Source organism: Pongo pygmaeus, chromosome 19, assembly GCF_028885625.2.
Source record: "Pongo pygmaeus isolate AG05252 chromosome 19, NHGRI_mPonPyg2-v2.0_pri, whole genome shotgun sequence".
Taxonomy (NCBI): domain Eukaryota; kingdom Metazoa; phylum Chordata; class Mammalia; order Primates; family Hominidae; genus Pongo; species Pongo pygmaeus.
The window spans coordinates 68,104,499-68,117,983 of record NC_072392.2 but is presented as its reverse complement, the minus strand read 5'-3'; the positions used below and the strand labels follow the sequence as shown (position 1 = coordinate 68,117,983).

The window sequence follows — 13,485 nt, the reverse complement described above, 5'->3', positions numbered from 1 at the left end:
TCCACCTCCCAGGTTTAAGCAATTCTCATGCCTCAGCCTCCTGAGTAGCTGGGAGTACAGGCATATGCCACCAGACCTGGCTAATTTTTGTTTTTTCGTTTGTTTGTTTTGTTTTTGAGAGAGTCTTGCTTTGTCACCCAGGCTGAAGTACAGTGGCATGATCTCGGCTCACCGCAACCTCCACCTCTGGGGTTCAAGCAATTCTCATGCCTCAGCTTCCTGAGTAGCTGGGATTACAGGCACACACTACCACGCCCGGCTGATTTTTGTATTTTTTTAATAGAGACGGGTTTTTTTCCTGTTGGCCAGGCTGGTCTTGAACTCCTGCCTCAGGTGATCCGTCCTTCTCAGCTTCCCAAAGTGCTGAGCTACTGCGCTCGGCCAGCGTGAGTTTCTTCTAAAGATACATTTTAGCTATTAAAAAAAATCTGTTTTAGCTATAGCTACAGCTTTTAGCTATCACTAGCTATAGATAAAAATAACTATATTTTAATATGGCTTAAATGGGGATATGACCCTCTCATTGATATTTTCCTATGTGTAATTATTTTTGAAGCACTGTGAGTTCTGTGAAATTTTGCTGTTTATCGAACTATGAAAGCACTTGATTTTCTTAACTCTTGAGTGCCAGAAATTTGGGAAGAATTCCTGAGGATTTAGACAAATAATGATACCTTGTGTATATACATGGTGTTGGAATGTCTACATTTCCCTTAAGGGCATCAGTTCCATAAGTTGGTTTATAGATAACTTCACATTAGTTGACCATTGTTTAACAATGCTTTAAAGTTACATTTGCATAAGAATCCAACTTGATTTTTCTAGGAAAAATTAAGAAAAAGAACCGAAGAACCTGATCGTGATGAGCGTCTAAAAAAGGAGAAGCAAGAAAGAGAAGAAAGAGAAAAAGAACGGGAGAGAGAAAGGGAAGAAAGAGAAAGGAAAAGACGAAGGGAAGAGGAAGAAAGAGAAAAAGAAAGGGCTCGTGACAGAGAAAGAAGAAAGAGAAGTCGTTCACGAAGTAGACACTCAAGCCGAACATCAGACAGAAGATGCAGCAGGTCTCGGGACCACAAAAGGTCACGAAGTAGAGAAAGAAGGCGAAGCAGGTATGGTATATATAAAACACCTAAGACTGATGTCCAGCTTATAATGAGTGTGCAATAACAATAATAATTACTAGTATTATTCCTTGGAATGGTACTTGGGAAGCTCTTAAGCATCTTTAAATGATAGGATTGGTTGCGAGAGCGGAATCAGTGAATAAAATAGTTCCATCTTCGCGGCAACTTCTGTGCTATTTCCCACCTGTCTAGGAAATTTCACACAATCTTTTTACAAAGTTAGAGTACCTGATGGTCTCTTAAGTGCTTGTCTTACTGATTCCGAGAAATAAAATATGAAATCAGCCATACTGTTTTAATTATAATTACAAATTGAAGAAGAGTCTTAAAGAGCACAACGATAACCATCTTAGCACTATTGGAGATGAATTTAGAAAGATATTCAATAATTTTTAGTTCTTAAGATTTCTAATGTAAATATGTTTTAGAGGGTAAGTTTTGCTTAGTCTTGTTAATTAATAGCATCTACTCCAAGGCCTTTACTTATTGTAATACTGGCTGAAGTTGCCTTTTGGTTTTAAATTATTAAGAAGTAGAGATCGACGAAGAAGCAGAAGCCATGATCGATCAGAAAGAAAACATAGATCTCGAAGTCGGGATCGAAGAAGATCAAAAAGCCGGGATCGAAAGTCATATAAGCACAGGAGCAAAAGTCGGGACAGAGAACAAGATAGAAAATCCAAGGAGAAAGGTTAGTTTATATGAGAATTCAGTTCATTAAGAAATTTTTCACACCCTAATCGCCCCACTCACTCTTCTCTGGACACCCCTTTCATACATACTCCTTTTCACTTTGAGGAACGCCATTCAGTAGGACACAGGCATTCTTTCCCCCCTCCTACTTAGTTGTGAAAATGGCAGTTTATCTGGTGTTTTTTCAGATGTTAAACAACATCTTTCAGTTGATAACCTGAAGGTTTTTCATGTAGATTCTTTTAAGTTACCTTTCAGGGTTATTAGGCATAGGATTTATTATATTACCTTGGTTATTGGCTCCTTTTTTTTTTTTTTTTTTTTTAAACACACTGCAGTGTTTCATAATATGTCTTATAAAGTGAGTGTACATTGTTGCATTAGTCTTCATTTGTAGCATTCATTTAAGTTAGTAATTAACATCTAAGTACCTAGAAGTTGAATTGCTTACATGTGTTTTACTCATGTTTTCAATGGGATCAACATGCTCTTTCCCCTTTACTTTTTCTTTTTTCTTTTTCTTTTTCTTTTTTTTTTCCTTTTTTTTTTTTTTTGTGGCATCCCAGTAGCTGATTTACTGTGCTGTTGGCACTATTAATGGACTTTTTAATTTTGTGTGGCGTGTTTTCACAAGAATATTCTCATCTAACTTAGCCTTTATTGGAAGATAATTCTGTTAACCATCAGGGTCTCCTTTCTGAGTTTTGTGTTCTTCTATTTTGTATTTTTTAAATAAAAGATATAAAATACCTTTTATTTTGTATTGAATGAGCTGTTGTGCTTTGCATGGTTTTAGGAATGAGAGAAGGGGCCTATTTCTGATGTTCTCAGCTCTCCTTGCTTCATTTCATTCTACCTGTCTCCATGTTGAATCACCAGCATAATATATGTGCCGCTATTAAGGTTTATTATGCTAGTCTTTTATGTGTTGTTTGTTTATTATATCCTTTAATAGAACTGTCTTGGTTTTTTGTTTTCGTTTTTCCTCTAGACTCAGCTAGAACTAGCAGCACAAACCATGGACATATTTTTTGTTCTCTGCTTTTATTTTCTTAAAATAAGCACACTTTCTGAAATATTTGACATATATTGGCTTTTACTGTAATGTGGGAAAGTGTTGAAAACTTTTGTCTTACTGCCAGATGTGCTAGTGTTTGCCATTCAAGTTGAGAACTTGCTTCTGTGATTCAAAAGGCAGTTGCTACAAAGGGTTAACTGATTTAACATTAGATTTAAGAATGTTTTACCCAATCTTTTTGCAAGACTTTCTGTGTAATGTCTTTTTGGGATGAGAGGTCAACTCTTAAGAGCCAGATATGACTATCAGGTCAAATTTATAATATTTGCTTTGAGAAAGTTTTTAGTTTTACATTTCCTATTGTTAGCTTTAGTTGCTCTATTCTGTGTTATCATTTGTGCCACTTAAAATTGTTGGGTTGGTTCTTAGGGATAAAAGCTAGCTAGCCTTCATAACTACTTGAAGTCAAAGTTGAGTAGTAAATGACACTGGCCTGACTAAAAACAGGCATATTTGTGTAATTTCTGGATAGAGCAAAAAGATGTCCAGAGTTGCTTACCTTTAATCCTAAAATTGTAATGATGATGGCATGAAATTTAGTGAAACTTTTTTTTTTTTTTTTCAGACAGGGTCTCAGTGTCACCCAGGCTGAGTGCAGTGGCACGATCACGGCTCATTGCAGCCTCTACCTCCCCGGCCCAGGTGATCCTCCCACCTCAGCCTCCTGGGTGGCTGGGACTGTAGGTGCATGCTACCATGCTTGGCTAATTCTTTTTTTTTTTTTTTGGTAGAGATGGGGTTTTGCCATGTTGTCCAGTGTGATCTCGATCGCCTGGGTTCAAGCAATCCTCCTGCCTCTGTCTCCTAAAGTGCTGGGGTTATAGGTGTAAGCCACCATGCCTGGCCCCTAGTGAAACTTTTCTTTAAGCACAATAAGCTGAGTTACGTTTAGATTAGCAACAGACAGGGATTTTGCATGTGAGACTTGGTGCAAAGAAGAGAAGATACTGAGAAAACTGTATCAGGCGTCTCCCATGATTGGTTATGCTATAATAGAGTTAAACATTGGAATCTCTTTTAGAAGTGATATAATTTATTGGCATTTTGAAAATGCTATGTAAAAATAAATTAATTAAAAATCAGTGTGCAGATGAGTGAATTAAAAAAATGTAAAAAAAAAAAAAATACGGAAAAGAAACTACCATGTAGCCATCTAGGCACTCGTATAAATGACTGAAGATCTGGACTTTGGGACCAGGTGTGAGCCACCGTGGGCATTTATTAATGGCAGATGAGAAAGAGCAAGTTTATTACTCCAGGTGCTATGATAGAAGCAGTTTATCTCACCCCACAAATGGAAAGTGGTTTCTCACACAAAGCTGTCAGCAACCAGTGTAAGGTGCTCTCTTTGTCAAGAGAGTTTCCTTTTTTCATCCATAGCCCTAAAATCCACCACAAATTGTGGATGTCCTTAGGACTATTAAGATCTACCATATTTACATAGGGCAGAAGATAAGATTATTGGACTGACTACTAGTCCTCCACGGGACAACAAGACGACTCTTCCTCATTGAAGCTACCTGTGCACCGGAGAAGCCCATAAGGCACAAAGGGAGGACTTTCCCACAAGGTCAGTTAGAGCCCACTGTCCTGGCACAGTTCTCACAAGTGGACAGACAGACATATGAAGCAAGTCTTGCGCTTAACTGCTTGGACATTGCTTTGTGTATTATGCAAGTGTTATGGACTAAATATGCTCTTTTACATAAGATCTTCAGTTCTCTGAGTGGGTGCCCCTCCCATACCATATTTTGTTTTCATTACCATCTCTCTCCTAGATATTTGGTGTCATGTCTTCATAACTGTGCAGAAACTATGTAGAGGGTTCTGTTTCTCTTAAAATGTCTTTTTGTCTTATTAACTACTCTGCCAGACCAGCTATTCTTAGTAAGGGGAAAAGTAATTTTTCCAGAAAGTTTCTAGCTGGCTTTAACATTTTCTGTAGAAATTTTTTGTTGGGGGAATACTTGGAACTGAAAAGGCTAGACTATGCTTGCTCTGGTGTACTACTTTTACCTCTAGTCTGAAGTCTTACCCATCCAAAGAATAGTAGAGGAAAAAGTTGTTTACCTTTTTCGTTCTTCATTTGCAGCTGAGTTGAATTTTAATTTCTGTTTTTGGAAAAACAACTCTCAGATGGCATATATATTTTCTTAGCAAAGCACAAAAGTTCAGTTGCTTAGATTGGGATGTAAGATCCATTTTCTTTCGTTAGGCTTGTCCTTCTTGGATATTCAAATATATATATAAATAATTGTTTGCATTTAAAAATATGTAGTTGCAGTTTTTAAAACATGCCTGTTATAAACATTCAAATTTTTTTCACCTTTTGGGGTCACCATTTTTACCCTTCTAACTTAATAATTGAACCTCATGTGAACATAGTTTTATATACTGTCTTTTATACCTTTCCCAGTGCTTTTTGATGTTTTTTACCCACAATGAAATTTACTTAAATATTATATTCTGCAATGTGCTTAATAGCTTCTCACCAATTGAGAGAATTTACCCACTATTTTACCTTTTGCTTCCTTGAATTCCCCTTCCTGCCTTCTCTCTCATATATTACAAATTTTATCCCTTTGGTAAATTCACCAAACCGTTGCTTGCAGTCTGTGGGAAATGATTGTCTCTCATCTCTCAGTTGTTTCACTTTTTTTCAAAATCATGTCTTTATGGTATTTTACTTGAAAATCCATGGTCAATGTCTTCTTTTATGGCAGAAAAGAGGGGATCTGATGATAAAAAAAGTAGTGTGAAGTCCGGTAGTCGAGAAAAGCAGAGTGAAGACACAAACACTGAATCGAAGGAAAGTGATACTAAGAATGAGGTCAATGGGACCAGTGAAGACATTAAATCTGAAGGTGACACTCAGTCCAATTAAAACTGATCTGATAAGACCTCAGATCAGACAGAGGTAAGTGTATTGTTTCTCACTTTGATTAGGGCTTTTTGTTACTGTTTGACAGTGCAGCGTAAGTATGCACAGATGAAGATGGAACTAAGCCGAGTAAGAAGACATACAAAAGCCTCTTCTGAAGGAAAAGACAGTGTAGTCCTGCAAAACATTTTGAGGTACATTGTTTTGTCTCAGCTATTTTGTAGCAGACTCGTGCCCCCATTAGTGTGCCTCTTTGGAAATTATCGCCCACATTTGTAATATAGTCGCCATTGAAAAGTTAATTATCCTTTTTTTAGGGATTTTGATGTCATTTCTTTTTTATTTTTTTAATAAAAAGGTTGAACTGTTTTTTTTTTCTTTTTGGTATTAAGTCCATCTTGTGTTGGTACATTGGCAGAGACATATACTTTAAAAACTTAAATATTTCGGAGGCACATGTTGGACTACTTTGTTTTAATTAAACTGCTAGTATTTCTTTGTCAAGGATGTTTCTAGTTTTTTGCTTTATTGCCTTGCATTCTAATGCAGTTTGTTCTGTAACTCGAGAGCCAGTAGCATTGGATTGATGGAAGTGTAGGGTTTATGAATTATTGCAGCTGACTACCATACCTCACACAGCGTTGGTGTTGTGAGCGGCCCATGAAAAGCCAAATTAAAAATCAAGGATTCAGTCAAACTAAGCAGGTACTCATGCCAGGTACTCCTTTCTCTACCCACATCCATGTTTGAATGCTATTGCCTGTGATCTTTACGCTTAACTGTTGTGTATCTTTTTTGTTCTTTACAAGAAGTGCAGAGGGGTTTTTTGTGTATTGCGTGAAAACTTATAAAACAAATGTTAACAGAATGGAATTTTTTTTCAACTGTATGTAGGGCTGCAGTGGTGGCCAGAATTAGATATCTTTAAAGAATTTTAAATACAATAAACACTTCATATTATTCGCCTTGTTACACTCAATGCAATTCTCAAGTCTATAAGAGGTATGTGCTTAATATTTCCTACTGTGTAGGAGAATTTGCAGTCAGCCATAGGTATGTAGGAATAGTCACTCACTGGCTGATACATTTAAAGCAGCAGTGTGAATAGCAAGGACAGACACCTTCAATTTGTGAAATCAAAGAATTGATGCACTATATAGAACAAATTTGGGTTTTTAAAGAACTGTTAAAAGTTAGGTACTATAAGTGTTCTTAAAACCTGTAAACTTCATTCTGTGGGCTAGTGGCGTGGGACAAAATATTCCTAATGAAAGGAGGTACCAATTAGTTGATTTGTTGGTGGCATTCCCCTTTTGGGAAAGCAATGTAAGGTTATGTCTGTGTGTGTCATTCACACGTAGGCAAGTATACACAGGCACATGGCTTTAAGAACCACACTGATGCCTTGATAATTAAAAAGAATACAAGCATTCCATATACACATGTTAATTAGCAGTTAGTGACTGGGCCAACACTTTCTCATAAAAATTGGCCTTTTACATGTTGTCTAATTATCATTTTTCCCCAAATTTTGCATTGTAGGACTACTGTTCGAAGAGTTTTGGAAGAATACTGAGAACGGAATAAAGTGAAGATCGACATTTATAAAATGAGGTGAAAGAAAGCTATAGTGGCATAGAAAAGTATAAAGCTCAGTTAGTTTTTTTATTATTATTATTATTAAAAGTTAATTCAGGACTGATGTGACCTACCAGATTTCAGAACATGTGTTAATAGTATATATGCCACTGAAAACTTAGGTCCTGTATCATACTTTTTTCTTTAAGACTTTTTAAGAAATATTACTTAAACATGTGGCTTGCTCAGTGTTTAATTGCAAGTTTTCATTCTTGGACTTTGAAAACAGGATTAAACGTTAGTATTCGTGTGAATCAGACTAAGTGGGATTTCATTTTTACAACTCTGCTCTACTTAGCCTTTGGATTTAGAAGTAAAAATAAAGTATCTCTGACTTTCTGTTACAAAGTTGATTGTCTCTGTCATTGAAAAGTTTTAGTATTAATCTTTTTCTAATAAAGTTATTGACTCTGAACTAGTCCCTTGTTTTAAATACAAGAGTTACACTATTACTAGAGGTGTTGGTGTACGGTTTTATCCAATTTGTTCTGTTTAAGACTAATTTTTATAGACTTTCTAATGTTTTAAATAATGGTGCTTCGATTTTAGGTGGTTATGAATAAATTTGAATTTTGCTTTTAATAGCAAAGATGTGCAGTGAACTAGAATATATTTTTACATCCCTGAGAGATTCATTTAGTAGAAAATTCCAAGTATCCTTCTGACAAGCACTCTAGCTAGCTATGGAATGATGTAGAAAAGCATTCAAGAGCTAGTTTTTGTTAAGTCCTGTATCAAGATTAACCTGGTTGTGTCAGTTTATAAATGTACTTGTGTATAGGGTGTGTAGTATATATGGCAAGGGTTATTTCCCCCCCCCCTTAAGTGATTATTTTTGTGTCACATCTAGGAAAACTGGCAGCATGTTTCTATCTATAGCCAGCTTCTTCAACTGTATAAAAGTATTCTCTCCAGCTACGTATATACACACATACATATATATCATAGCAGTTCCTTGTGGTTTATAACTTTCAAATACTGCTATCAGTTTATAGGTAAAGAAACAGTGTGTTAAATGACTTATCCAGGGAGGGTCCTGTGGCTTCATGTTTATGGAGTTGCTAGGTCTCTGCCTCATGGTCCAGTGCCTAACTGTTAAACCACTGTGTTCATTCTAATAGGCATACTGAATTGTTAAAGAATTTACTAAAATCTCTTCCACCAAACTTTGAAAAATGATAAAGCCCCCACTTTAGAGGCTCTGTATGAAAAAATGCTGTGGAGACAGAGCCCTCCTGGCTCCCTAGCTGATCCTGGAGATGCAGCAATAGATGAATGGGTTATCTCTGAATTTGTAAGAGATAATTCACATAAGGATTAAGATAAAATGGGAAGTAAAATCTGACAAACACAAAGATAGCTCCCAGGCACTGCTTTGTGTAGTTTGACAAGATTGTGGTTGTAGCAGCAAAGGACTTAAAGTGATAGTTTTTAAACCATATTCTGTCCCTAAATATTAAAAAATCTAGGAAGTTAATAAAATACCAGATTTGTTCTGCCTCATCTAGAATCAGCGTCTAACTTAAATGAAGTATAATAAATGAGTTCATATGAAAAGGCTTCCTCTATGGACACTTAGATCTATTATAACTATTGAAGTTACCTGGGATTTGGGGGCGGTGGGAGGAGGACCTGCCTCCCCAGGGCATCTATGACTAAGGCCTGGCTTTAGTTACGGAGAGAGACCTAGAAGTTGAATTTTACACCCAAAATTGATGTGACTGAAGAGGAACTGATTCTTGCTAACCAGCTCACAAGAATCCAGTATTGAGACCACCAGTTCACTAGAAGAAACAAACATTTCTGCCATGCAGACCAAAAAGTTATTAGTTGGTGAATATGTATTTTCTCTTTGGAAAGTCTTTAAGGGGAGCAGACCAGTTTTAATCAATCAGATTGCTTGGTAAGTTTGGAATCTGCAATCAGTTGGTCTTAAAAAAACTTTATTTTGGAAATTTAAAGACATACACAAAAGAGGAACAGTATAATTAACCTCTATTAACTCATCACCAACAAGACTCATGACCACTTTTATACTTCATGAGTGATTGTATTTGTATCCACTGTTTTCTATTATTTTCGAGCAAGTCTCAGACACACCATTTAATCTGTAAATAATTCAGCATGTATCTCTAAAAGACAAAGACCTCTTAAATAACAGTTCATTAGTATAAAACAAATTGGGTAAACTTTTGTCGGTCATCAAACTATATTAGCACTGGTCCAATAGTTTAATTTTCATTGAGCCTTTCAAGAGGACTGAGCAGTCTGCTGCTCAAGACATCCTCTCCACTGGAATGTAGAGATAATATATATCATGCTCCTTTTTGTTAAAACGTTCTTTTTTTTTTTCCTTCAAACACAGTCCATTCATTTTTCAGTTTGGGTTGAAACATCCTTCTTCTTTTCTTGGTCTTGAGCTTATAATAACCTAGTCATATTGCTCAGCTCAGATATTTTTACTCCCTCTCCTTAGGCATTCTGGTTCCTTAAATATAGTTAGTGTCACAGAGGATAAGCAACCTTATTTCCGAGGTCTGAGAACACTTGGACCACATATTGGTTGAGCCCAGCCACCTTCTGATTAAAGTTTTCAGAGTTGTAAGAACTGAAAATTTTTATGGTGGAGGTTCTCTGAGCCCTCATCCATTCTGTTTTTAAAAATGCATTGCAGATGGGCTATGTGAATATGTTTTTAAACATCTGATATGTGCATGAAACAAAAAACACTTGAAGTTATTATGTATACAATTCTGTGAGATGGGACTTCATTCAGGATTGGTTTTCAAGTTTGATTTCCTGAGGGATTTTTTAGTAGTTTGTGAAAGAACCCCAGGTCTACTTTTGGAATTTTGTATTATAATTGTAATGTTGCCCATGGTTAAAAAAAAAAAAAGTGTTCAGTGATCTGTGTCTCCTACTACTCCTATCTCGTTTTTCCTCTGCAGGAGCTTGCTGCTGTTAACAGTTATTCTTCCAAGTAGTTCTCTTTGTGGGGAGATGGGAGGTGGGAGGAAATATAAACATATATGTGTAGATTTTTCAAAATATATGACGGTATACCCGTATGTTCTGAGTCTTGCTGTTTTTACCTGGTAATATTTAGAAACATTCATTTTGAGATAAAGGAGACAGCACTTTTAAGTTGAACCTGTAGTTTTAAAAAGTACATTTCAAGTAAGCCAAAGCAGAGAAGTAAATGTATTTTTCATTGTTGTATCAGAATTTTGAATTTACTACTTTAAAAATTCAAGAGTTTTGTAGCTGATCTATTTCTTCCCCTCAGCCATCCCAAATAGGTCAACAGATTTAAGAATGTTTAGGAACAACAACTTTGGGAAACGGGAAACAATTTGGCATAAGTGGGTGTGCCATAACCTCTCTCGTAGCCATTCACTCCCGGATACATACCCTAGAGAAACTCTTACACATGCGTACCAGGGGATGGATTTAAGCATTTGTGTGTAATAGGAAGAAAAGAAGAAAAAACCTGGGAAGACCCCAAGTGTCCACCAACAGTGTGTTGGATAAATACTGTGGTATATTCCAACAGTGGAATTCCACAGAAGTGAAACTGAACTGCAGCTATGTATGTGAACATGGACAAAACTCAACAATAGAAGGATCAAAAAAAGCAAGTCACAGAAGAATACATCACTGGTTCCATTTCAATAAGTCAAAAACAGGCTGTCAAATACATGATAAAAGGAAGCGATTAAGACAAAATTTAATGTTAGCCGTTTTGATGGAGGCAGAGGTGATCATGAGGGCACAGGGGTCTTCAGAGGAACTGGCGAGGGTCTATTTCTGAAGCCCTGTGGGCATTTCCTTTTTTAAGCTGTGTATTTATGTGCTTTTGTATGTATGATATTTCTTAATAAAATTTAAAAAGAATGGGAAAAAGTCTTGGTGTAGGTAGTTACTGATAGATATATAAGCTGTAGTGTATTTTGTAAAATTAACCATCAGTGAGTGACAGATTTAAAGATGCTGTTTCTTGAGTGCCCAATTTAAGGTTTTATTTTGTTTGAGACAGGGTCTCTGTCTTGTCACCCAGGCTGGAATGCAGTGGCACGAGCTCAGCTCACTGCATCTTCCGCCTGCTGGGTTCAAGCCATTCTCGTGCCTCAGCCTCCCAAGTAGCTGGGATTACAGCTGTGCACCATCACACCTGGCTCATTTTTTTGTATTTTTAGTAGAGACAGGGTTTCACCATGTTGTCCAGGCTGGTCTCAAAACTGACCTTGAATGATCAGGCCCACCCTGGCCTCCCAAAGTGCTGGGATTACAGGTATGAGCCACCACACCCAGTCTTCAAATTGAGGTCTTAATTGTAGTTCTAGAAACGGTGACAAGAGCAAGACTCCATCTCAAAAAAAAAAAAAAAAAAAAAATCTAAATGCATGTTTTCTGTGTGATACCTTATTTTCATCTTAACATAATTTCTACTTGTCTGCCAGCCAGGGAGCTGATGCTTTTGTTTTCCTGTCTAAACAGCTTCCAAAGAAGCTTTTCTCAGATTTATGCCATTCTGGGAAAGAAAACTGCTTTACTGTGCTGTACTCCTTCCCCTGGCCCAAGTTAGATTGTCACCTCAGAGAGGCTGCTGCTTTGGCCTTGTTCTGATTTTAGTAGGGGTACTGTGAACACAAAAATGTTTACTCTAAAAAGAGGAGAGTGATTGGAATTTGAATCGGCAGATTCATAAGGTTCATATAACTAAGGCCCTACGTCAGTTCACAGCAGCCCTATTAACCCCTCAACTATGCTCCAGGTGAGACTTGGATCCCCTCAGTATGAGCATAGGGCTTGGCTGTGAGTTCGTCCAACACACCCCTGAGTGCTCCTGTGTGCTGTGGAGTGACTGATACCTTTGGATACACCAAGAACAAAATAGGTGCAGCTCCAGCTCCCTCCGCTGTGGAATCTGTTCTCATTGCAGCAGTGGCACCCTCAGGGCTGTGCCTTGTACACAGGACTTCTGAAAGGGGAGTGGAAAGGGGTAGTGCTGTTGAGTTACTAATCATCCTATTCGTTGAAAGTACACAGAGGTAATGAACAACTAAGAATTCTAGGTCATTTCATATTTTAACCTAAATAGTTCTGGGACTTCTTAGGATGGCATTTTGGTATGTGATTAATTTCACTTAAGGCCATTTTAGAATCAGTGGAATTGGCCAGGCGCAGTGGCTCATGCTTGTAATCTCAGCACTTTGGGAGGCCGAGGCAGTTGGATCATGAGGTCAGGAGTTCAAGACCTGCCTCGGCCAACATAGTGAAACCCTGTCTGTACTAAAAAAAAAAAAAATAGCTGGGTGTGGTGGTGGGCACTGTAGTCCCAGCTACTTGGGGGGCTGAGGCAGGGGAATTACTTGAGCCTGGGAGGCAGAGGTTGCAGTGAGCTGAGATCACACCACTGCACTCCAGCCTGGGTGACACAGCGAGACTGTCTCATAGGCCGGGCCTGGTGGCTCACCCCTGTAATCACAGCACTTTGGGAGGCCGAGGTGGGTGGATCACAAGGTCAGGAGTTCAAGACCAGCCTGGCCAACATAATGAAAACCCATCTCTACTAAAAATAAAAAAAAAACATTAGCGGGCATGGTGGTGGGCACCTGTAGTCCCAGCTACTTGGGAGACAGGCAGGAGAATCGCCTGAACCCGGAAGGCAGAGGTTGTAGTGAGCCAAGATCGTGCCACTGCACTCCAGCCTGGGCAACACAGTAAGACTCTGTCTCAAAATAAATAAAATGAGTGGAATTGCACCTCACTCAGGGATTAGTTTTTTATAATCAATGCATGAGGTGAAAACTAATCAAATTACTCTTGAAGCTCTTCAAATTTTGTTTTACTGATAATCTGCAGCCTTAAGACTTATTTGTGTTATAGAAAATGAGTTTTGGCTGGGCGCGGTGGCTCACACCTGTAATTTCAGCACTTTGGGAGACCAAAGCGGGCACAACACATGAAGCCAGGAGTTCGACACCAGCCTGGCCAACATGGCAAAACCTTGTCAAAATTATTTTAAAAAATTAGCTGGGCATGGTGATGCATGCCTGTAATCCCAGCCA

At 37.8% G+C, this 13,485-nt stretch overlaps 1 protein-coding gene across 10 annotated transcripts in view; it reads left to right on the top strand.

Annotated features, from left to right (window-relative positions):
* The window catches only part of LUC7L3 (LUC7 like 3 pre-mRNA splicing factor), a 33,087-nt gene extending 25,325 nt beyond the window's left edge, over nt 1-7,762 (top strand). For 4 of the 10 annotated variants that reach the window (XM_054460078.2, XM_054460085.2, XM_054460083.2 and 1 more), the window contains 4 exons: nt 826-1,109; nt 1,655-1,815; nt 5,619-5,759; nt 5,865-7,762. In XM_054460078.2, the coding sequence (XP_054316053.1) occupies nt 826-1,109; nt 1,655-1,815; nt 5,619-5,759; nt 5,865-6,055 (777 nt within the window). In that variant the 3' untranslated portion in view covers nt 6,056-7,762. Of the gene's footprint in view, nt 1-825; nt 1,110-1,654; nt 1,816-3,460; nt 3,538-4,339; nt 4,466-5,618 lie in introns of those variants that run through there. The other 6 variants (XM_054460079.2, XM_054460082.2, XM_063656982.1 and 3 more) reach the window with 6 other exon arrangements.
* The last annotated feature ends 5,723 nt before the right edge of the window (nt 7,763-13,485 follow it).